Source organism: Natrix helvetica (assembly GCF_964273705.1).
Source record: "Natrix helvetica genome assembly, chromosome: 4".
In the NCBI taxonomy this organism is placed as follows: Eukaryota; Metazoa; Chordata; class Lepidosauria; order Squamata; family Natricidae; genus Natrix; species Natrix helvetica.
The window spans coordinates 30,669,725-30,696,981 of NC_138550.1; the positions used below are offsets into that span (position 1 = coordinate 30,669,725).

At 38.4% G+C, this 27,257-nt stretch overlaps 1 protein-coding gene across 3 annotated transcripts in view; it reads right to left on the reverse strand.

The window, feature by feature from the left end:
• The window catches only part of GAP43 (growth associated protein 43), a 71,857-nt gene extending 51,724 nt beyond the window's left edge, over positions 1-20,133 (reverse strand). For all 3 annotated transcript variants that reach the window (XM_081951128.1, XM_081951126.1, XM_081951127.1), the window contains exon 1: positions 19,790-20,133. In XM_081951128.1, the coding sequence (XP_081807254.1) occupies positions 19,790-19,819 (30 nt within the window). In that variant the 5' untranslated portion in view covers positions 19,820-20,133. The remainder of the gene's footprint in view (positions 1-19,789) is intronic.
• Positions 20,134-27,257: the final 7,124 nt, after the last annotated feature.

The window sequence follows — 27,257 nt, forward strand, 5'->3', positions numbered from 1 at the left end:
TATGTCTGTGTGTGTGTGTGTGTGTGTGTGTGTGTACGGATGGGGGGCAGCCCCTCATGCAGGGAGAGGGCCATGGCCAAGTCTCCTTCCTCCCAGACCGCTGGACTCCACATGCCAAGTTCCGAAAGTAGCACCGGCGGTCAGTTTCTTCTCTTTGAAAGCCTTGCAAAATGTCAGAAAATTCCCCATTTTGCAAGGGAATTAGTGAATGTGTTACATAATACACATTAAAAGAAACAAAAGCATTTTTATTCTATCAGCAATTGGGAGGAGCCGATTTGCTTCCAACATTAAATGTCTAAGGCTGTTCATACTAACCCATTCACATGTTCCAGAAAATTCTCTTAAAGTGACCACACTCAAATGTTTCAATGTTAGTGTTTATAGCTAACAAAGTATGCACAGTTCAGTACATAAACACACCTGAATCTTTCTACAGTAAAGAAGAAAAGCATTTAGGGTTGCCAAGAATCAGGTGGCATATATATTTAATAAATTATTGTTAAAACAATACCTTGTTTTCTCCTTTAAATCTTGCCTGATATAGGACTGAAATGGAAACAGTCTTCAAGATAGAACAGCTAGTGAGGTGATTTTTTTTTTAATCAAGGGCCTTGCAAAGAAAGCTGTTAATATGACACAGGGGAAACAGATCACCTGGAGGAAATAATTTACCCCAAACAAACCCAGACTGCTTGGGGCTGAAACCAATTCCCACAAGCTTAATTGGCTGTATCAATTAACACAATTTTAGACTTTGTTTGTTCCATGTCCTACAGGGGTGTCAAACTGGCTGTCACACTTAGGCCCCGCCCACCCCAGTTCTGCGAAGGGAAAAAACGTCATGAAATGTCACGTTAGGCAACATGATGCCATGAATATGACACCTGTGTCCTACAGAGTCCTTGTGTCTTTTGATTAAAGACCTAAGAAGAATGTAGGGATGGTTTTAAGACAGGAGTAGATAAATTCATGAATGGTATATAAATGAATACCTGTCATCCATATCAACCTAGAGCAGAAATGTTTGGCCTTTTAGGACTGCTTTCCAAAAGATCATTCGATAGGACAAAGTCCTGAACAAAAGTGTTATTAATAAAATAACATTACATCAAATGCGGTAAATAAAAAGGATTTCCCATAATTTTTCCATTCTGGTGTCCAGACACATATGACTAAGCATGGCTAGAATTAGGATGTTTCCACTAGAGCAGGGGTGTCAAACTCAAGGCCCCCTGTCTGGATCCAGCCCACAGGGTGCTTAGATCTGGCCTGTGGGGCCGACCTGGTAACAGCAAGGGCTGGTCCACGTGCAGCCCTCCCTAGCTCTGTTTTCACCGGCAGAGGATTGAAATAGGCCATCATAGCCAAAAACAGAGCTGAGGTAGCCTGACGCGAGTGACATCGATCTGGCCACGCCCACCTTGGCCGCCAAGGTCAAACACAACCCTGATGTGGCTCTCAATGAAATCGAGTTTGATACCTCTGCAGTAGAGGTATAAATGTGGAATAATCTTTTCTATAATCTTTCTAGTATAGGAATCCAAATTATAGAACTCCAAATTGATACTATTTAGTCTCCACTTGAAGTGGAAATCTTCTGGACAATTGACTCCTCTGATTAAGTGCTTTTGTTGTTAGAAAGTGTTCCTAACATTCAACTGGAGTGTACTTCTGTGTAAATGAATGCCATTATTTTAGATTTAATTGTCCTGCTCTCTGGGAAAAGCAGAACACATCTTTGCAGAGTGTTTGCGGAGTGCTTTTTTCCCCTGGCATTCTCTTAAGGATAAACATACCAAGTTCCATCAAATTCTCTTTATAAGGTTTAGTTTCTGGCCCTCTGATAATCTTCATTGCTTTTCTCTGAATCCTTTCTAGACTGGGGTGAACAGAAAAGTTCTTGAGATTGTGTTCAACCAAAGCATCTGGTTGCAATGAGCATTACATGGAGCTGCTCTTGAAGTTCAGTCATAAGCTGCAAGCAGTTACAGGTTGCATTTCAGTATGCTCATATAACAGTCAACTTCATCTGCTGCAGTTGTTACCAGTACGCTTCCAGATGCAATTCAACGTGCTAGTTATCATTTCTAAAAGCCTTGACGGCATGCAGTCTCGCTATCTGGAGCCTCCTCTAGCCCACCATTTCTATTTGTCCCATAAGATTTGAAAGACCAAGCACGCTTTGTATCTTTTCTCCTAACGAAAGTCATTTGATGGGAGCTAGAAGTATGTTTTCTGTATTTTCTTTCCTTTGTAATGACTTCCATGTTCTGCCTCTACAAATCTTTAAATGATCTTTAAACACTCCATTTCTTCTCCAAGCTCAGGAAGCTATTGGCATTTTAACCATTCAGAGAGTCATCTACCTTGGTCATTGTATGCTTTCTCTGTTATATTTAGCACTGTGTGATGTTATTTAGACTTATTTTTAAGTATTGCATTACATTTAATTACATGCTGCCTTAATTTCTAAGCCTTCATAAATTTATTTAATATAAAGTATTACTTTCTATGATTTGGAATATTTTCAGTTGATGTAGGCCTTACACTATATTCACTTTTTTTCAGCCACATTACATTGCTGACTAATATGCTAAGATCTTTTTCACAAGTATATTACCAAAGTAAGGTAAAGGTAAAGGTTCCCCTCCCACATATGGGCAGGGACGTGCGGTCAGGGGAGGCAGGGGAGGCAGAACCTCACCTCTCTTCATGAAATAATATATAATAATAATATATATTTCCTCCCATCCCTTTTACACGGCTCCTGCTAAGTTCCGGTAAGGAGAAGAGCTTTTGGGGAGTGAAGAGGAAGAGGAGGGAGGAAGAGGAGGAGGAGGTGCGCACGCGGGGCAGTGCCAGCTGGGCAACCGGCGGAGGCAGGAGGGTTCTCGGAAGCGCCAATAACCTTCCTGCCTCCGCTGTACTTTGCACGCTCCTCGCGATTGCAATAGACATCCAGAAGTGGCAGGGGCTGTTGGGCGGGAAGCCCAAACCCCAAACTCCCATTAGCCACAAAAGCCGCTTCTGGACGTATATTCATATACGGCGGGTGAGCGACCGAGGATCAGGCTGCCTGATCCTCCATCGCTCGCTCGCTCGCTCGCGTCCGCCCGGACCGCCTCGGCGTCGCTCTGGCTACATCCGTCCATCCGCGCCTGGGAGCTGCGGAGGCAGAAATGTTGTCGGTGCTCCTGGATGACGAAGCCACGAAAGCGACTGGGGAACAACGAGAACCTTCCTGCCTCTGCTGGACTTCGCGTGCTCCTCGCGACTGCAATATACGTCCAGAAGCGGCTTTTGTGGCTAATGGGGTTTGGGCTTCCAGCCCAACAGCCCCTGCCACTTCTGGACATCTATTGCAGTCACGAGGAGCGCGCAAAGTCCAGCAGAGGCAGGAAGGTTCTCGTCGTTCCCCAGTCGCTTTCGAGGACTGTGGAGCGCGAGCCGGCGGATCACGCTCAGGAAGGCGGGGAATGGGATCACGTGTGCTGGAGGCTGAGGTCCCATTCCCCGCCTTCCTGATGACGTCACCAGCCTCACCAGCCATAAATCTCACCGCACCTCACTGCATATGGGCTATTCGTTCCGAACTCTAAGGGGTGGTGCTCATCTCCGTTTCAAAGCCAAAGAGCCGGCGCTGTCCGAAGACATCTCCATGGTCATGTGGCCAGCATGATTAAATGGCGAAGGCTGTTACCTTCCCACCAAAGCTGGTCCCTATTTTTCTACTTGCATTTTTTACATGCTTTCGAACTGCTAAGTTGGCAGAAGCTGGGACAAGTAACGGGAGCTCACTCTGTTACGCGGCGCTAGGGATTCGAACAGCCAAACTGTCGACTTTTCTGATCGACAAGCTCAGTGTCTTAGTCACTGAGCCACTGCATCCTTACTTACTAAAGTAAGTATTCTTATAACCTATATTTATATTTAGAAGGCCTGGGCACAGTGCCTGGTGTGGTTAGAATACAGTATTGCAGGCTACTGCTGCTCACATCCTAGAGTTCAATCCTGACAGGGCTCAAGGTTGGCTCAGCCTTCCATTCTTTTGAAGTCAGTAAAATGAAGACCCAGATTGTTGGGGGCAATATGCTGACATTTTAAACCACCCAGAGTGTGCTGTAAATTACCATGAAGCATTATATAAGTCTAAGTACTATTGCTATTGTACTTCTTTTTTTAAATCTCCCTGATGAAACAAAACTCTTTACACTTCCATTCTGTTTCTTTCAGCACACTCCTCTAGCCCACCTCCTAGGAGATTAGTAATCTAATTTTGTGTCATGTATCAATATATTGAGCATTTCCTTCACTAGAATGATCTTTGTTAATTTAATCCTGGTGAGCTTTTGTTATGTTCTCTCCTAGTGAATTGCTGGATGCTTTTTTGTTTTCGAATCACACACTACCTCCCCAATCTTTTGCCTTCTGGAAATGTTTATATTGCAAGCTCTCTGCGTTTCAGGTAGAATGGCCTTTACTGCACAGGGATTCTGCTGAAGCCATATATCCTCATGTTAAATCATATTTTGCTCATCGAATGTATATCCTTTCTGTTTTGATTATACCTCCTCCTTTTCATCTGTCATCAGAAGTCTGACTTTGATCAATGAAGCCACATTTCCCCCCAGAAATGAATGAACAGTCACTGTAGCAGAAGGAGCTAATGAAACACAGGATGCTTATAATGAGGATAATTAGGCATGTTGCTAACTTGGTCAGAATAAACATGTGTGTAGAGAGAAAACTACAAAAAGTGAGCAGAAAGCAATGAAAATCAGATCAGAAAGAAATTACCACATGAATAGAAATAGAACAACAGAAAATTCTTTAAAGCTGAATGAATCCATAACAACTTTCACATTCTGATAAAAACTAGCCCAATTGGGTATTAAACATGTTGATATAATATTATATAATATGAAGAAATAGGATAGCACTATCCCTGTCCATAATTTGTATTTATTATAGTAAATGTATTATGTATAAATGTATGTATTATAGTAAACACAGGGTTTTTTTCATTATAGGGAAACACATTATCATCCAATAATGTGATAGCTTCTTTAGTATCTGAGAATCGAAATGCATACAATATTGTATGATTGGTCTGCAAATCTCTTTGCTTTTATTTTGCTTAAAAGTATGAGAGATCCATACAGATTAGAGCCACAGTGGACAGAAGATAGAGATAATTCCCTGCCGCAAATTGATTTAGCAACAGTAAAGCTAAGAAAATTGTTCCATATATTTAAAATATATATGCACAATATAGCACAGTGAGAAGTATCTCATTTAAACCCATTTCTGCTCTTCTTCTCTGGAGATTTCCTCTAAATTTCTTTGTGGAGAGCTAAACTCTTGTTTTTCATTTAGCCACTGAATTTCTAAGATAACCTTTACTCCTAAGCTAAAGGTTTCCTTTTCTATGGCTCTGGGCACAGGGTTAAGGTTTCTGAGGTCTATACCAGTGATGGCTTATCTTTTTGTCAGCACTTGCCGAAAGTGCGCGTGCCCATCCCATAATGCAATGTATACACAATCCCCCGATGTGTCCCATCCCCCTGCGTATGCATGCAGAACTCCCTCCTGCTCCCCTCATGCCCTGTTTTGGACCTAGCTTCCCTGCAGCTTCCTGGGACCAAAAATGGGTGGCAGGGGGACGTTGCCCACCCATGTTTCTCCCCACACACTGCACATGCAACCCCACCACCACACATGCGTGCATGTCTCCCACATGCACACTGTCCCCCAAGCATGCATGCACATCTCCCACATGCATCCTGCCCCCCACGCTTGTGTGGCAGAGACCCAAAAATCAGTTGGCCAGCAGGAGGTGTGCGCGCATGTGCAATGTAGTTGAACTGGAGTGATGGCTCACATGCTTGCAGAGAGTGCTCTGCATGCCACCTGTGGCACACATGCCATAGTTTGCCATCATGGGTATATACTCTGCACAAGAGAACAACAAATGGAATAGCCACCATTTTTCAGAAGAAATTCCCTCTATGTGCCTTTAAACCTTCTGTAATGATGTTACATCTGCCATTACTAATTTTTATGGAATTATTCTAGCATCTTCAACTGCTCTAACCTCATCAAGAATTGAAACATGAGTCTAGACTCTCTGAGGTTGAATGAAGATGAAGTAGCCTGTCATACATGGTCATACTATACTCACATTTTTTCCATTCTCCTGTTCCTTCCCCAGTGGCTGCTGTTGTTATTAAACATTTGTATTGCCCAGTTGTTTTTCCTTGATCCTGTGCTATAATTGCATTCTTACCAGAAGGGTAAACTAACCCTATCTTACTATTCCCTTGCAGGAAAAGACAAAAGATTGGAGGCCTTTTTTTCTTGAAGACTTGGTTAAGTACCATGTAAATATTATACAAATACCATTCGAAATTCAGCAGAATTAGACATCCAAGGAGGACACGGAAAAGGGAGTTGTCAGAAACACGGGAGACAAAAAAAGGGCACCAAACAGGAAGATGACATTCCAGCAGCAATAATGAGTTTTTGGAAACGTGTAACCAGACAGGAGAGGATAAACTGGGAAGTTCATCACCATTGGAATGGTGAGATTTGAAATTTTAGTGTGGAAAGCAAGCTTCAACCACCTAAAATAGTTGTATCATCCTAACCCTCCAGTATAAGATTCTCAACTCCAGGGGGGGTCAACAAAAACTCTACCAAGGAATAAAAATGTGGTGATAGTGGGAGACAAAATGTGCAGGTCAGATACGTTATTGTGACAAGTGTGCTAGGTTCCAGTTGCTGGGTTCCTTTTTTATTTCTTGGTAGAATTTTTGTTGACCTTCCTGGAGTTAGTCGAAGCTTGCTATCCGCACCAAAATTTCAAATTTCAGGATGTGCTAAAAAATGTTACCACTCTTTCCTACTTCTCCACTACTTATCTACTTATGGTCAAGGGTTAAAAAAAATAAAGCAAGTTTGTAAGTGAACATCTGGCAATGGTATCCTGGAGAAAAAAATGGATTTCTAGACCATGATGTACCAACATCAAAAAACAAACAAACTCCTAGACAAGAAAGATCTATTTGTCAGAAAGGCATGAATAAATGGAACAAGACTTATAAATCTTATCCAAAGGATTTTAAATGAAATAATAAAGAAAAAGGAGACAACATCACAGACTGCTAGGTATTGGGAATAAACATGTACTTGCATATGGTAATGGAGGAAGAGTGAAATAGGAAAGAGTATTCAGAAATCCTAGACACACTGCAGTAAAGACCAATAAGCATAACACAGAGTAACAAACTGCAGGGAAGGGAAACAAATATAACCCGGTTTGCATCATGTAAATCTGCTTAGTTTGGAGTGAATTGATCAGACTATTTCTTCAAAGGAAAACAACACAGTAAAAAGGTGACTGATTTATGAAGAAGCAATATACTTGTGAAGAAATTCATGTCTCTGAATAAGAGATGTCTCTGAATATTACTGCTTATAGGCAGTATTAGCCTGCTCATAATGCTATTAGAGAATGCTAATTGAAAAAATGATAATTGGAAATGTTAATAATCAACATAGTGTTCATAGAAGAATATTAGGTTCTCTTCAGTTGAAAGAAAGTGATCAGCCGTGAACATTTTTCAAGTAAGATATATTTTCTTAAACTTGCATGCCGCCTGACTCTCAATGAATTGTTGGTTACATACTCATATTTATTTAAAATGATTTCCTAAATTTATCTAATAAACAGAGTATTTCTCAATAGTTTCAAAATTAAATGAAATCTTTATATTACATATTGTTTTTATAGTTTATCCATACATTTACATTTCTTGTATTTTGAGCAGCTTAATACCACGCCCACTCAAATACAGTATTGTATTCCTAATGCTATTAATAATCCTCAAAAAAAAAACCTCTTGCAGATGCTTACATCTTGATTACACAAAGCCTTTTCTTGGCTGAAGTATGATTGGACCATCTGTTCACTAGCAGAAGGCATCTCAACTGGTTCTGAAGTTCTGAGGACAGGTGGAATTTACACTCTCTCTTTGATTGCTTCAAATGAATAAATATACAATAAAAATGGTTTCCTGCTCCTACTTACTGCTATTCCATTATCTAGTAGCTGTCTTTCTTTGAATCTAAAGGAAATTCCTTTTACTGTACACATCATTTTTATCACGATACTAACCATTAGTTTTCCACAGGAGCATTGTTTTGTTTTGCTTTTATTTCTGTTTTACCACTTTTTTGATTCCCATGTTCTTGTTTTGTAAATCATTTAGACCCATTATGGCAAACCTGTGGCACGCACGCAGAGCCCTCTCTGTGGGCATGCAAGCCATTGCCACAGTTCAGCTGCATTGTGCATGCACGCACTCCTCCCACCAGACAACTGATTTTCTGCCGTGCATGCATGGGTGATGGCCACATGTGTGGGGCTCGTGCGTCATGCATGGGGGCAGGGGGCATCCCCTGCAGCCCATTTTTCCTTCCAGGAGGCTGCAGGGAGGTCTACTAGGTCCAAAATGGAGGGCTGGGGGGGTCGCGTATGCATGCGTGGGGGGCAGGGCATGCGGTGGGGGTCACATGTGCATTGCATCATTGCTTTCAGCAAGCGATGATAAAAAGGTTAGCCATCACTGACTTAGATTCTTGTTTGGATTAGAGCCACATATAAATAGTAATAAATAAGAAATAAGTAGGGGAAACCCAAATAGACTTCATGAAACAAGCTCTGAGATAGGGTTTGGTCCAGTGATGAAATTCAATTTTTTTTTTTACTACCGGTTCTGTGGGCATGGTGTGGCTTGGTGGACGTGGCTTGGTGGGAAGGATACTGCAAAATCTGGCATTTGCCGGTTCTCCGAACTACTCAAAATTTCCACTACCGGTTCTCCAGAACCTATCAGAACCTGCTGGATTTGACCCCTGGTTTGGTCCAACTGTAATCCTCTTTGTTTGCAGCTGAAGCAGAGGAATTCAAGTGGAGCCAGTTTTCTTCAGAACTTGTCTTAGAAGTGAAACTCTGGAAACCAACTCTCCTAGTTAGGCAAGATGGAGCTCTAGGAAAAGAGAGACTCACATAAAAAGAAATCAACAGGACTTCAATCTCACAGCAGAGGCCAATACACATGCATAGATCCAGTAATTTATACAACTGAACAGACACTAAAAATATTGGCTGTTGATCTGTTGATCTTTAGTTTAGCATAATGGTTTCTTTGAGCATTATTCACATTGTGCTATAGATGTGAACTGTATTTGTATTAAAACATTTCATATTTTGTTCTAAACTATATGTGATTTATTTTATATATTTCCCATCTCCTACCCAACATCTGAAGAAATAGATTGCTATTTTGTCATATAAATTTAGCCTCAAATTGCCATTCATCAACAATTGTGCTCTGCGTATAACATATAGCCTAGCTTTCAAGATATTTTATATTATATTCAATGAAACTGGCTAAAGATTAACTTAGGAAGTTATGTAATATAAAACAACCTTCCCTAATCTATAGCCTCAAATATCATATTTCCTAGTAATTGGCCACTGTGGAGACAGAAATGAAGACTGGGGACCAGATAGACCTCTGCTACAGATTCAATCTATACATATGTAATGAGGCTGCTCATACACAGAAAATTTCAGGCATGCTTTTTTCCTGTTTCTTCTAGCTCAAATATCACAGCACTACAATATAAGGCAGTGATGGAGAACCTATGGTTCACTCAAGCTCCCCCACATGCACGTGCTTCCATTTCGGCACTTGGTGCCGAAAAGATTGGCCAAAACTAGTATAAGGCAACTAAACAGAGCACTGAAAATTGAAAACTTGCTTGGCTACCATATTTGTACAGAATTAGATCTCCCGTAGCCTTAGGGGAATTATGAAGTCATGAAGGTGAAATACTGAACAGCTTTTCGAACCATCCATAATCAACTGCTGTTCATAGTCATTTCAATGTTTATTTCTAAATATGTGCAGAATGGATGAGTTGCAGGCTATTGATTATTCTACACCCAGGTCAGCTGTACAACAGCTGAAACACCAAAAGTACAGCTCATGCGAACCTCTATCTGTGCAATGGGCAGTATCCTGACATGGACATCAACTACAATTATACCAGATTAAGAACTACTAAAATAAAGTGTTATTTTTAAAGTCAACTATAAAATTTTATGAAGTTGCAAATGCTGCATTTCATCACATTCTTAATGCATTCCCTTGCCAGTGGCCTCACTTTGTCCCACTTGAGCTTGATAATGAAACAGAGAAAAGGGTTAAAATAGGAGTCCCCAACCTCCAGTCCATGGACTGGCTCCAGTCTGCAGCATGCCAGAAACTGGGCCACACAAACAAGGGACACCCCATCTGCAGGCAGCATGCAAAACCACGCCCTCTCCAGTCCAACAAAAAACCTCTCTCAACCTCTCTCCCAAAAGGTTGGGGGTCCACTGGGTTAAAAGTATATTTCTGTTTTCCTCAAAACAAACACTCTTTTTTGTGTTCATGTTTAGCATTAAGTTGCATTTCTTAGCTAGCTTTTTCAAACAGCAGTCCCAGAGGATGGCATTTATTATTATGAGAACCAAACCTACAATGTCTTTGCAATCATAAACTCTCTTTCTTGGCTGCACCGAAGGATGATGGCTTTAGCTATGTCTGTGCCCCTCCAAGCCAGCCACTGCTGCTTCCATAAATCCCTATGAAGAGAAAGTATTGATTCAATCATGGGTCATGCCTAGACATTACAAGAAAGGCTTAAAGGCCTTCACTGAATCTGGATGTTCTAATGTGATTAGTTCAGCTACAGTGCTGCTAATTAGATAGCAGAAGGAAAAACATAAAGGAAATTGTTAGGAAAACAACTTTAAATTCCTGATTTAGAGCAGCAGTGCAATTATGGTTATCTTATCTAGAAAAAAAAATGCTCTGACAATGGTATTTTTAAAAAGAAAATCTTTTTGGGGAAACACAAGGCAGAACAGACTTAGTGAAAAAAGGATGTCTAAGGAAAACCTAACCAGTTTTTTTCTTCTTTTTGTAGAAAACATGATCAGTGTGATAAGAATAAATAAAACAGAATAACCTTTAATAAGATCAGTCTTATTGCATGCAAGAGAAACAAAAGGATGACTTCTTCACACATATAATTAACTGCAAAACTCATTTTCACAGGACATTTTTCCCATCAACAAATAAAATAACTTTATGGGGACTAGGTCAAAGGATAGCCACAGTATTCAAATTATGCTACCATTTTCTGAGACTGCAACTTTCTGTCAGATGTTGAGGATTAACAGCGGGTGATGGTTGAGGACATTATGTTATATTGAATCAATATTGAATTCAGTAGTAAATTCAATTCACACCCAACTTCACCTCTTAGAGACTACAGATTACACCTGTTTGGAACATGCTTTCTGACCTCAGCAGATGGAATGATGTACCTCTAAATCTGTAGGCAGAAATGTATGCAACTGCGTCTTTTGCATAGGTTTAGTGCAATGAATACAAATGAGTTGTTTAAGAAAGCAGTCTGAAAATGGACCAAAGGAAGGAAGAAACCAGAATTAACACAGCAACACTGAGAAGGATTTGAAAAATTTGAAGATGACACTAGTAACTTAAAACTAAAATCATATTTTAAAGAGGAAGCTTCATAGAGAAAAGTCCAAAAGTCAAAACCAAATGAAGAGTAGGAGGACACAGTACTACTAATTTTCTGAAAAAGAATAGCACCTTTATTGCACTAACTGCAAAACATCCATATTTTCCCTAATGAAATTTTTCCACATAAGCAAATCAGTATGGTTTCCTCATGGAAAGGTGCATTATTGTGGATGTGGATGAGTTGTCTGTGTAATAGTAACAGGCAGACAACATCTAAAAAAAGACCTAATAATGTAAAATTTCTTCTATAAACTAAGAACTCTTTATCATCCATATATCAATTTCCACAAGACAAAATAGATACTGCCTATAATAATGCAAACACTTGCCTTCACTACGGCCTAGACATCCATCTTCACACCCATATGGATGGATCAATGGGATGTTGAAAGTGGTATGTAACTTGGCATAAGAGTCCATATAATTGCAAAACCAAATCAGAATACAGCTGATTCTCAGTTCTCATGGACAATAATCTTCAAATCACAACACTACCTTTTAAGTTTGAATACATCTGATAGTCTTTATCCAAGATGAAAGAAGATTCATGGAACCAATCAATTAATCAAGCATATAACAATATTAAAGACTAGATGATGCCACAGTATGTCTGTTAATATTTTATGCCAGGGGAATCTTTCTTGTCTTTGCTGCTGATGCAATAAATTAACACAGTTTAATATAAAGAACAATTATTTTCTAAGAAAAACAAACTTTTGCTATGTTTTATTTATTCTCTGACCTGAATGACTCAGACATGTATAAACTGGAAGGTCCAGCTCTTTTTCACAAGCTCGCCTCTGCTTTTCCCTTTTTATAACATATTCCCCACCCATCTCTCACCCACACCTACCAAACACCCACACAACACATACACACACTCATTAGCTTTTGCTCCTTCATTTTCACTGCATCAAGCAAGAATGCCTCTTGATTGACTTGAGTTACAGCTGGTAACTAATGTTTTGTACATATTGAAGAAAAACATTTTGTGGGCTTTTTTCTTTCATAAAAGACTTCAGAGAAGGCTACTGTGACCCAGCATTTGAGAACTGTGAATAGTTATGCAATGTTAAGTACATTTATAACTCAGATTTCCATCCATTTGAGAATCACAGAAAGAAAGAATTACATGAACAAAAAAATAAACTCAGTGGAAATCCAACAGGTGAATGTAGTGCGGGAATAAGCATTTTGCTATTTACACATGCTGGCTGTAGATCAGAAATATCTCTTTACCAGCATTGAAATAGAGTATACAAATGGGGAGTCCATTAATATATTCAGATGTCATTCAGGAACAAGCAGCATGTACTGAATATCTTCACAAAATCCATAGCTGCCTCTCTGACTAGCAAGGAATTCTGAAAGTCAGTTAGACATTTTGAACTCATCCCAGTAATTAAAAGGGGATGCACTTCTGTTTGGCTGAGAATTACCTGTGAATGATGCAAGCACATGGACCCCTCCCATCTACCAGGTACTAAAGCAGAAGGGAGGATCTACCCAAATTAACCCCAGTTGCATCATTCATACGAAGATCATCACCCCTGAGAATACACTTCAGGAAAGATCCCACACATTTCAATAATATGCACAATACAGGAGGGAAAACCCAGGGATGATACTTTAGTAAAGTAGTAATCGATTCATTTCTTTACATTACAATTTCACTACTTTAAGGATTTTTTTCCCCTTTAGTCTAGAGGTCTGCAAACTTGGCAACTTTAAGCTATGCTGGCTGGAGAATTCTGGAAGTTGAAATCCCCAAGTCTTAAAGTTGCTAAGTTTGGGCACCCTAGTCCAAAATTAATGAGAGAAATATTTTTCTGAGGAAAGAGTAAGAAGAAAAAGATCCAAAGGAATCTTATTTTCCATTTGCAATGAGAGAAGGAGAGGGAGGCAGGCAGGCAGGCAGGCAGGGAGGGAGGGAGGGAGGGAGGGAGGGAGGGAGGGAGGGAGGGAGAGGAAGGGAGAGAAAAGGGGTGTGTGTGACAAATTGTTTTCAAAGAACTCTTTTTTTAACTCAGCTGAGCAAAACCATATCCATTTTGTACCCTTATGACCAGTTCAAATTTTGACTTGCATATGCATCTATACTTCTTATGGCTTCCATGTACTGACCTCCATAGCTTGGGTTTTTTTTTCTCCACGATGTTGTTCTATCCAGGCCATTCAAATGTGCCTGGTGTTGGGGAGCCTTTTTAGCTTTTATTTTTGTTTTCTTCACTCCCTCTTCATGCACGAGAGTACTGTATGGACAGCTGCATAGAAACATTTTCTCTTATACTGCTTATAATGCATATGGCTAACTGGTGTGGAAGCCCCTTAATTGCATAAGCAAGGCTAACAGCTCAGACATATGATTATTGTGCATTAAAAGCCATGGTGGCACATATATTCAAAGAACATGTTATTTTTTTCATTTTTTAAACAAGAAAAACACTTAAATTTGTACAGAAACATGATGGTTTTAAAAAGTACATTTGAAATATTTTTTAAAACTCTATACTTTTTCAACATGAGTAACATACTTGTGTTATATACAGTACTATAAAATAGTTAAGATATGCAACAGTTACCTAGCAGATTGCATATAGTTGATTGCATATATGGCACTTGCCACACTAGTGCCATATGTCCCATCAAGATTATCCCCCTTTAGGTGAGTTAAATAATTGCCTTAAGCATCAGTTTTGGTTAGGTATTTAGTTATCAATATGTATTGATATGTATTAATAAACATTTGTTCTGCCAGAAGTAGGGATCAGAAGTAGTCATGAGATTTTCTCTTTGTAAGCCAAAATGGTTGGCTTTGATTATTAAACACTTTGAATACAGGACTTGAACCTTTTGCTACACACTTAAGAAATAAAAATTCAGCTCACATAAACTGAATGATATGATGCTTTCCCATACACGCCAAACCCAATATGATAGTAGTCCTTGGTAATTCTCTGTCCCACCCCTAACACTGAAATCACATGACATGCATAATTTCATAAGCTTCAAAGGACTGGTGTATTTTTTTCATTCTAAAATGCTGATCAATGGCCCCATTATATTTATTCTCTCTCATTGCTAACGATGATGAAAATTTACTTATTTCTCATTCCTGAAAACAGCCATTTCCAAGAATGAAGCAGAAGGCAGCTGATGGCTAATGCAATATCCTTCTTTGAAAAACTGAACATCCTATTGATTTTTCTTTAACCCATTCAAAATAAGATGTTCCAAACTCTCAGATGACTACTGGGGAAGAGGAAAAACATGCAACTGAAAAAAAATTCCTAATTGATGTGGGTTTGTTGGTGGTTTGTTTGTTTGTTTTAAAGCCTTGCAATACTGCATGCCTGCAAATTATTGACCAAAACGTATTTGGTTTTAACAGCAGGAAGGGATTTGCCAGGCTTGCGGTGTGGAACCTGCAGCTTATATTTATGCAAGCAATTATTTCTATATGCATAGAATTCCATGAACAGGAGATGCAGAGCCTTGCAGCCATCCACCACATCAACATGCAGGCAGAGCATCTGTATGAGACACAAAACCTGTCTGTCAGTTTATGAACAGCCTACTCCTGTTCCCTGCAGCAAGGAATGTTTCATACACTAATCACAGCAAAACAAGCTGATATGTACTCTCATACTACAGAACTGTTTTGAAAAGGATGTAGTATATCTGCAGCCAAAGTAATGTATACTCAACTCATAATCTGAGAATTCTGCCTTTAGGAAAATCACATCATCTCATCCTTGCAGAGAGGACAGCTGTTGGTTAAGCAATATTTTCTATATGGGCTTGATACATGCTTTTATTTTATTATAAACAAATGACTTGGGGAATTTTCTCAATGACCAATAATAACAAATATATGTATCTCCATCTAAAGAATTACTTTCTTCTGCATGCACACATATTTGTTGAGTTTAGAACATAATATATTGCATGCATGCTCTCTCCCCACACCTAGGACTATAGATTATTTCAAATATTTTATCAGAAACCCTAAACCTATGATGAGTGCTATTATAGAATGAATACTGATATAAAAGCTGTACTTGCAAGAAAATAATGGCATATTCCACTAATCATTTTTGTTGCTTTTTACATTATGGAAGAACTACATTCAATAAAGCCTCCTGGGATCTTCATACATGCAGTGAGAGATGGCTTACAGTAAGTGATTTATGAAAAATCAATTTCTATAATAACCAAGCAGTTCAGAAAATTTCATAGGGAGAGAGAGAAAGGGAAGATCAAGAGTTAGTGTTTCCATTTGATTTATTAGAAGTCTTTAAAGACATTGGGGGGGGACGGGACGACACATAATCTGCCAAATCACAAAAACCATTAAAAACTTGCATGCTGAAATTAAGAAGTTGTGAAAAGTTACCTAGCATCACTAGCTGAGTTTGATTTCAATTTATGATGAATGAAATTGGCTGGGTTCTACTGGCTTATTATTATAACACACTTGCTGGAATAATCAGGTGTCTGCTTTCTCTTTTCAACACACTCTATCCCTAAGGAGAAACTGTTTCACCTCTTCATTCCCTCCTCTCGCTTCAGCATTGAATGGTATAAAAGCAACACCCCCATGAGTTTGCAATCTTTGTAGCATTGAGGCAGAATTCAGTTGTTTTCAAATGGGATTCGCATTAGGCTAGTATAATATAACCTCTTCTCAGAGTTGACTCTGCTTTTGTCCTCCCATTCTCTTTCTTACATATATATATATATATTATTATTATTATTATTATTATTATTATTATTATTATTATTATTATTATTATTATTATTATTATTATTATTATTTCTGGCATTTCTAGTGTTAATAGGCAGAGCATTATCAGGCTGTGATTATATCCTCTAGTTTCCTTTCCAGTTACATTACATGGCAGATGATGAGGATTGTGATGATAGATGATAGATAGATAGATAGATAGATAGATAGATAGATAGATAAATAGATAGATGATAGATAGATAGATATAGACAGACAGACAGACAAATGAGTCCTGCTTATCCTTGCTGCTCATGTGGAAAAGGAAAGAAATGCAGGCTTTCTCTACTTCTTTCTTCTACCCCTCCCCTTCTTTCAGTTTCATGGGTGTGGCATAGTTCAGACCTCTCTTTCTCTTAAGCATTGATGTGTTGAAACCAGGAATATATTAAGTAAGATAAGAATAATTTCAACTACAAGTGAGAATGCAACTGATATTCCATTTTCCCTCATTTTGTTCACTATTGAGCATCCCACCTACTTATCTCCTCTATTCATACATGCGTACAGGAGATACTGTTTCATGGAGAAGCATGTCTAGTCAATTCCTATCTCCAGAACCAGAAAGTCATATCAGTTTCAGGGATGCATGATTACAATTGTCCAACTCCACAATCCTGTTTGCTATCTGCAGTACCTATCAACATTGTAAGAATGTGTTTTGAAAGCCATAAGGGATATGTTAAAAATCAGGCTAGTGTCACTGTAGGGTCAGCAGGTTTTGTCACTTCACTACAACTTACAACAGACACTGGTTGGGACAAATGAGATGTATACTAAAACTCAATAATATTATATAATTAAATTTATTTATATCTTAAATTAACCTTTATGGGATTCAATGTATCTTACAAACACATGAGTATGGACCAATGTAGACAAACACCCTATACAATTAACATACAATTTCTGTTACTCGCATTTTGCATCCAAATCCAGGAGGGATTCCCTAGGTAGCAAGGACACCTCCCTATGATTTAGAAACACCCACTTCCCAACATAGCAATTTGATGGCATCATGCTATTTAGCTTTCCTTTTCTGAATGACATTAGAGAAAAGGGAGACAAGGGTCAAATAGGGATAAGGATCTGCTCTTTTTCAGATGGGAATTTTATGCAATGATTTAAAACTTTTCTCAGTTTTTTTGGATAAATGTAATTGGCTTATGCGTATGCAAAATGCAGTATGGCTCAAAGGGTAAGACTGGGGATACATGTGTATGTGGGTGTGTCAAAGTTGAAGTTGCACTTCTATGTGCAGTTATAAGTATGTGAACCAGAATATACATGCCTGGGTGTGTCTCTTTGTGTCTGCCAAAAATACATTGATTTATATATTGATAAGTATGTTTAGATCTATACAATTTCTGACTGTGGTCTTGCATTTATGAAAATGTGTCACATAAAGGATGTATGAGGAAGTTTGCCTTTTGATTGTGCTTTGTATTTTTATGATTTAGCAGCTTCTTTGCCACAGATTCATACTGTATATTCATTAGAAAAAAATCATGGAAAAAAATAGGATTTCTAAGGCAAGAAATAGATTTTCCCCATATCTTTTGTAGCTCAGTTTTGAGAAGATGATTGACATGGCTTTACAGCCTATCATTTCCAAACCTTGAAAGGATTCTACCTTATTCGAACAGTTACTAAGCTTCGCCATTCACTGTGTTTAATTTGTCTTTCTGTCTGCCTTCTACCTCCCCCTCCCTTTTTTTCGCCCCATGATCTTCTGCTAATCCATGTCTCATTTCCATATTATTTCAGGTTTTACTAAGTGCAATATGAACAGAAGTCCCAAACATGTATGGAGAATAACAACACTATTGCAAAGGGAAGTTCCTTTCACCAGCCCCACCCTTGTGGGTTACCAGACTGCCTTTCCAACAATATTCTGCTTTTACATTTTTTTAATTAAATATATCTACAGTAATGATTTCAACAAAAAAATGTATAGCATCATATCATTTTTCTTTATTGTTATAATACTGCATTAGGCAGTATCAGTTTCTGAATGAGTAAATTTTCTTTCACTGAAAAAGTGCATTTTGTCTTTAAGAAGCATATCCTAAAACCTTTTTACAGATACAGATATCAAAAGGCCAAAAATCCTTTATGATTTCAATAAATCCATGTGGAATGGCATAAATCCACACTATTCCTCATAAAGCAGGATTCTGAGTACATTGATGATTCTAAGGAGAAAGAGTTTGGCATAAGAACAGAAGGACTGAGGGTATTTATGCCTTTTTAAAAAATTCTGCCTCATCCTTGTTTAATGGCCAGGTGCAAGATGCCTTCCCAATTTCTTCACAATCCACCTCTCCTGCCATTAAAATAAATTACATGGGACCAATATCATCGAAATTAGGTTTCCACAAGTTAATTCCATTCCATCTTTCATTATCCCATCAGAGCTAAGACCTAACAGAGGCGTGGTCCTCTAGCTCTTTTACCAGATTGTGCACATTTGTTCAAGTGCCTCTGGTATGAAAATTTGTGAAGAAGAGGGAATTAATTCTTCTTCTTAGCCATTTCTCCTTACCCACATCAAACGTCTGCTAGCAGTTTGTTTTCAGCTTAGTAAAATGTTATCATATTTAGGAGAAAAAGAAAATAAAAGATAACAAATGGTAACTCTCTTCTCATTTACATTATCTTCCAAGGGAAGATGGGGAAACACCCATGATTCAAAATCTCTATTCAGCACACCTTTTAGTATCTACCACAGCTAACACTAACATACAAAACCTTTTTTATATCTTTTTGGAAAGATTTATATCATATCTTCAAAAAGAATGGACAGAATTGGAATTGCTACCCTCCTTCCTTCAGTTCAAGCCAAAATCAACTCTCTCCTCCTTGCAATCTAGATCTTCCAAATCCAAAACAGATCATTCTAACAAATTCCATCTTCTTCCCCCACTTCCCCCTCTCTCAGGTGCTGGTTTCAGGGGGAGGGAGTTTCCCCCTTGCTTCTCCCCAATTCTGATCATTGCACAGCCTTCCCACATCCACCTTCTGACTCTACAGGCAAAACATACACGCGTACACACACACACACACACACACACACACACACACACACACACCATTGCTTTCATGGAAGGGGTGTGTGATCTCAATCTTCGGTGCAAAGATGCTTAAAGAATTGCAAAGGAAAAGAGCCTCTTAGAAACAGTTGCCTCTCCCTCCAAATGTCTGTGTTTCTGTCTGGCTGTGTATACACACAGACACACATTCAACACATACAGTAACATTTTAGTCAACAGTCTAGGAATTCCCCCAACAGATATATAGATATAGATATATTTGAAAAAATCTTCAGCTCTACCTGTTTTGTTCTTCTCATACAGCACAGCATGATTGTATTGTCCCCTTCTTCCTTGTGGTTCCTTCCTCCTCTCTCCTTTTTCCTCCTCTCTCTTTCACTCTCTCTTATCTCTCCCCCACCCTCTCCACTCCCTCCCCTCTCTCTCTTTCTCTCTCCCCCCTCCTTCCTTCTTACACACACACACACATACACACTCACGTACGCACAAACACAGACAGACACACTCTCAAACACACACGCACGCACGCAGACACCAGGGCAGTTAGCAGTATCTGTAAGGTTCACCGCTATTGCTCATCACACATGCTGTTTGCCCGTGCCTGCTCGCTCGCTCGCTCGCTCGCTCGCTCTCTTTCCCTTTCCCAGAATTGTTCGCTGGCAGCTCTCGGTGACTAGCCCTTCTCCCCACCCCCACCTCCCACCCCCACTATCAAGGCAACCACCCCTTTCAGTCCTTTGCCAGCCTCATGAATGTTTAAACATATCCAATCTGGACCCAATTACCCAGCGACTTTCCCACTCTTCAGAGATTGCTAGGAAAACGGGGAGAGGGAGGGAAGTCCTTTGCAGATTGTTCGGAGGGGTGTGGCAAGGTATGGTGGTCGGAAGGCAGCTGCATTTCTTTGTGCTTCTTTAAAGAGAACAATAAATAACTATTAACACATCGCACACGCAGAAGAAGAACAAACCAGGGCTCTAGACACCAGCAGAGATTTGTGTGGTGTGTGTGTGTTTATAAAAGTCCCTCTCAAAGAAGTATTTGCATTACATGTTACAAGCACATGCATTTTGGCTGCGCAGGGACAGAATATAGTTGACAAAACCAGAAATGTCCCAATAGCCCTCAAGCATATGTGTTCCTCATTTGCTACTTCTCTAGGTACATTTTCTAAGCTCATCCATTATGCAGCACTAGGGGAAAAAAATCCGTGTGATGTCATTCTTTAAGTACACAAATCTATAGACACAAACTAGGAAGTCTATTCAATAAAAAAAAATTTTTTAAAAATTCAACTTGCATGCAAACTATGAAGTTGTACATAATCCTTCTTACACTGAGAACGATCCCCACTTGACAGAGTAACAAGTGCATGGTATCAGATGCATGAAATCAGACAAATATGGAGCAGGCTTTGGTTTATCCAGTCCAGCCACATAGTCTATTAAAGAAATCAAAAATTGCAGAACTCCAACCAGACATGCTTAAGATATCTCAATTCTATATCGAGTTCTCCAGTTCATCTTCTGTCCAAGGAAGTAGTCCCGTTTACTGTACATATTGCTTTTAGCGTTGTTATATAATCTCTGAATGTTCTACTAAAATCTACCTTAAAGAGAATAAGTCTCTGCAAGTAGTCCTTGACTTAAGACAACAATTGAGCACATTTCTGTTGTTAAGTGAGTTTTGCCCCATTTTACAACCTTTCTTGCCACAGTTGTTAAGTGAATCACTGCAGTTGATAAGTTAGTAACATGGTTGCTATGTAAATCTGGCTTCCCTATTGATTTTGCTGATCAAAATGTTGCAAAACGTGTAACTTTGTATGGTCACTAAATGAATTCTTCTAAATTGAGGACTACCTATATTCACTAGTCTTTGCTTTGGGGTCATAAAGAAGTATGGATTAATTCATGTCTCATCTGTAGCACTTCCTGCTATAAATTAAAAATAATGGGAAAAGAATATATTTTTGTATTCAATTTTTCCTAATGTAAAAGGGTAAAACTTCCTATTATGAAAAATGTACAATTATAAAATTAATATCATTAACTTTTTCTTAATGCATGGATTTAATCTTTTTTAACTTTTGGGATGTGTGTTTTTTAATGTTGTACGCTGCCCTGAGTCCTTTTGGAGAAGGGTGGCATATAAATCCAAATAAACCAAACCAAACCAAACCAAACTAATGTGTACACTTTGTAATATATATATTTTTTAAGTTAATTCAAAATGGTCTTTCTAAATTACAAGTAGTCCTCGACTTACAACAGTTCATTTAGTGATCATTAAAAGTTACAATAGCACTGAAAAAGTGACGTATGACCATTTTTAGAGAGTACTATCTTATCCACCAGGGTTTTCTATTGTCAACCTGTCATTGCATGTGTGATTTTCATAGCCAAAATTTCATTACCGTATTTTAACCCTTGAAAATAAAGCTAATGAAGTGATAATTATTGGCCTTTTAGAATCAACTATCAACCATAAAGGAACCAGTGGTCAAAAAATATACTTTAGATAACATTCATAAGGTAGCAATGAAGATGTTGGTAAAGATATCTAGATATCTACAAGGCAGAACTGTGCAGTTCTGGAAGCCAAATTTGGATCTTGAAAAGCAGGATAGAAAGATTATTGATGCTCTTGGTCTTACAAAAATTTAAGATGTAGCTGCAAGTATGCGATCAAAGTTCTTCCAATTTACCCATGACACACTTAAATAACAGATGGAACGTTGATCATTTTTATGGATACCATATATATATATTTTTATAATACTCTATAGACACCCCTAAATATGGTGTTGGAGAAAACCCCTGGGGTCACCATGCTAAAAAAATTAACAAATGGATAATGGAATAAATACTTCTACAATTCTCACTCAAGGTTCAAATGACAAGGTCAATTTATCATATTTCAGATACATTATGTAAAGACCCAGCGTTCTTGAGAAGTCTATAATGCTGGGAAAGGTAGAAAGAAAGAAAAAGATGACCAGCAGTGGGGTGGGTAAACCCAAATAAAGGTAAGCAATGCTTTAGCCATTGGAAGACCTGAAGGACACATGAGGACAAATCATGTTTATCTACCGGTATGTGGTTATCAAGAATTTACTCTGATATGGTGTAAAAAAGATGTGGAGACTCTAGAAAGAGTGCAGAGAAGAGCAACAAAGATGATTAGGGGGCTGGAGGTTAAAACATATGAAGAACAGTTACAGGAACTGGGTATGTCTAGTTTAATAGAAAGAAGGAGTAGGGAAGACATGATAGCAGTGTTCCAATATCTCAGGGGCTTCCACAAAGAAGAGGGAGTCAAACTATTCTCCAAAGCACCTGAGGGTAGAACAAGAAGCAATGGGTGGAAACTAATCAAAGGGAGAAGCTACTTAGAACTGAGGAGAAATTTCCTGACAGTTAGAACAATAAATCAGTGGAACAGCTTGCCTCCAGAAGTTGTGATTGCTCCAACACTGGAGGTTTTTAAGAAGATGTTAGATAACCATTTGCCTGAAGTGGTGTAGGGTTTCCTACCTAGGCAGGGGGTTGGACTAGAAGACCTTCCAGGTCCCTTCCAACTCTGTTATTCTATTCTATGATGGTATATGATCAATTATCCCATTCAATGAAATATCTAAAACTGTAAGTGATATTATAGATTATTTTTTTCAACTATGTCTCAGTTCAACCTGTGATTGTATAAGATCCAGAAATCCTTTTCATCTCTTCTATGGTCAAGCCAGGCAATCTCATCTCTATCTTGTATCTGCAAGCAGTATAACTTATTTTCAAAATGTTATTTACTAGCTATCAAATTTTTTTTTTAAAAAATCAAATGTATTTGTTGAGATTTTGATATAAGGATTTGCTACCAAAATAAATGCTTCGCACGCCTGTGTTTTCTCTTACTTTTACAAACATAATTAGAATATTCAGTTTCATGGGTTTTCTGAGAAACTGGTGCACGATGACTAATTCTAGAAATGTGAAAATTTATGTAAGCCAGGAAATCTGTGGATCAGAGCCATTTTGAAGTTACTGAAATGAAAGTTTAAATAAAATCAATTGCTCCCCTGTCCCCCATACAGTTCTCCCTTGCCAATAATACATCAGCCAATACAAAGATCATTCAAATATAAAGCAGTCTTTCTTAGCCAAATGAATTCTAGAGCTGTATTTCTACTCTCATTCTTCTGGCTGGAAATAAGAGTTAAAGATCCACAATATAGGATTCCTCTTGAAGAACACTGTATAAAATAATTAACACTCTTGCAAGTTTATGACACAGTTAAAGCCTAAAAAACAGTGGTGGGTTTCTATATTTTCTACTACCAGTTCGCATATGCGCGATGCTTTTGCACATGCACAAAAGCGCCTGGCTGAGTGGCGCCTCCTGCCGCCACCACTACTGGTTCACCTGATCAGGGCCGAACAGGGAGCAACCCATCTCTGCTAAAAACATGTAGTCTATTGAGTTCAATTAAAATTAAATTAATTAGAAAACATGTTTAGCTCTATTCTGGTTACCTTACTATTGTCAATCCCAGACCCAGATATGTAATTTATTTTGGAAATGTCCAGCCATCATAGTGTCATATGGCTCCTTCAGAAATTGGGCTTGATCAGTAGTGGAAATATTATAGCTTCATGTGCTTCCCAAGTTTCCTCTTGAAAGCCCTGGAAATTCTTCCATCTCTGAAGGTTTCTGTCAGCCTCTGCTTCGCTTACTTGCTATCGGCTGCCATAGAAACAGGGAGGGTGGGGGCATGGTATTTAGGATGGGAATAAATGGTACAGGAGGTGATATGGAAAAGGGAGTTTTCTTCTCACCATCTTCTGTGCATGCTGGTGGCTGATGTTTGGACCAGGTCAAGGTCAACCGTCCTGCATAGCAACATGATGATGCCTTTTAGAGATGCAATCCACATGACACCTAAGGGAGTTGCAGATTGGACATTGGGGTGGGGTCATTGGAGGGAGGGGGCTGGGTTATCATTCTATATGTACTTGTTCGCGCCTTTCTGGCTCAGATCTTGTTTTAGTTTCGTTGCTGTCTTTTCATAACCAGTAAAAGTATTTTAATTCTATAAACAATTAAGTTGGAAGTTTTCTTTCTTGGTTATTGATGGAGACACACCTGACAATAAGCAAGTTCATCCAGGTATCCTGGCTAAGAACCTGGCTGCCCCAATGGTTACTAGGAGCCAGGGCCAAGTGGATTTAGGTGTGACCACTGACCTGATGGATAAACTTAGGAAAGATCTCACGTCCGATGTCTGGTTCAGAAAACATTCTGATGAATGCACCATGAAAGATGGACTGGCTTGAGTGGGAGCTAAGCTGTATGTTCCTGCCAGCCTAAAAACTGTTGTTTTTCAATAGGCCCATGACTCAAGAATGGCGGGTCATTTTGGATTTGTAAAAACTTTGCATTTGATTAAGAGGCAATTTTGGTGGCCTTCCCTGAAAAAAGACATTGAGTCCTACATAGCCAGTTGCCCTGTCTGTGTGGCCGGTAAGACACCTCCAGGGAAACCCCAAGGTCTCCTTTAAAGTGTTGCCCATCCAGGGACTCCGTGGAAGGAGATATCTATGGATTTTATTGTGGAGTTACCAGAAAGTCTTGGAAATACCGTCATTTGGATAATCACTGATCTGTTCTCCAAACAAATCCATTTTGTACCCTGTTCCAAGATGCCATCAGCAAAGGCATTGGCTAAATTGTTTATTTTAAACATGTATAGATTACATGGAGTACCTGGATGCATTATTTCGGACAGGGGGGTCTAATTCACCTCACACATTTGGAAAGAGTTCCTGAAATTGATTGCCTCCACCCAGAGGCTAAGCTCCACCCACCATCCATGGACTAATGGGGTTTGTGAATGTGCTAACTCAGTTCTACCTTTTGTGTTTTATCAATTATCAACAGGACAATTGGGCTGTACTTTTGCCACATGCAGAGGTGGCGTACAATAATTCAGAACATAGCAGTACCGGAATGACCCCTTTTAAAGTTGTGTTTGGCCAGGATTTTGTACCAATTCCTGTACTGCTTCAAGAGAAACCTCAAATACTTTTCCTTGGATTGAATTTGAAATAGAATGAATACATCACTCATATCAGTATCCTCATGGCACTGTAATTTTGAACTCTGGACAATCTCCTCAAAGTTTAAAGTATGTAAGATATAGATATGTGTTTGTGTGTGGGGGGGTACGTAGGTAGGTAGGTAGGTAGATAGATGATAGATAGATAGATAGATAGATAGATAGATAGATAGATAGATAGACAGACAGACAGACAGACAGACATAGACAGACATAGACAGACATAGACAGACAGACATATACATATATACATATATACATATATACATATATACATATATACATATATACATATATACATATATACATATATACATATATACATATATACATATATACATATATACATATATACATATATACATATATACATATATACATATATACATATATACATATATACATATATACATATATACATACATACATACATACATATATACATACATATATACATACATACATACATACATACATACATATATACATACATATATATATATACATACATATATACATATACATACTTTGGTATTATGGTATAACTATTGCTGGGTGTTTTATATTTTATATTGATCTGCATATGCACTTTATTCTTATATTTGTATATGCCAGAATGAGAATCTTTTATACAGAAATGTTATGTGCTCATCCCATATTTATGTATTACTGTTTCTATAATTTGTAAAAAGCTATTTCTACATTTACACTGAGAACGATAATTGTAAGCTTTCAATCAAACATATGTTATAGAAAATAATTATCTCACACTAATATCCAGATACACAAATACTGAGGGGTAAGTAGCCGAATCAAGTTTCCAAATTTAAAGGTTTGTTTTACACACATGCAGACCGGAAAAGAGAAACAATATTTCATATTAAAACAAATGCTAATAATTCTGCCTATAAAAATGGAAAATAATGGAAATTAGGGAAATTAGGGAGTTTCTATACAGACCAGATATGTGTAGGTAGTGATGGGAATGATCACAGTAACAAAGCCAAGGGTGGGAGATTTGAAGAATAGAAACAAAACAAGGGCAGTTATAGGCTTTTATTTCAGAGAAAATAGAAAAACATAATCACTTATTCCGACTTTAATTGCCATCAAGTTTGCATCAATCCTTAGCAGACACTGATTTTCTATTATTACAATATAACCTGATATTGCAGGTCTTTCAATGGTGCAGTCATCTTTGCTATAACTGAGTCACATAGGTTGCTGTTGCTTGTCCTCTTCTTCTACCTTCTTCCACCTTTCCCAGCATTAGAGCCTTTTCCATCAAGCTAAGCTTTTGTATATTATGTCCAAAGTAAAGTGTCTCGAATGAGAATTCTGTGTTGATTTGTTCAATGATCCTTTTATTTGTTTTCTTGGCTGTTATTCATATTTTTAGGCGTCTTCTCCCACACTAAAGTGTAAAAGTGTTAATACTTTTCGTATCTGATTCCATTTCCAAAGAATATCAGAAGGAATAATAATGCATGTTTGCATTATTCTGATATTTGTAGGTACATTAATGTATCTGAATATCTTTTCGGGGGCTTTTATGACTGCTCTAACAAGTGCCATTCTGAAGTATATTATTAATTGCCAGGTGGCTTTTTTGTTTCTTTACTGTTGGTGGTTGCTAC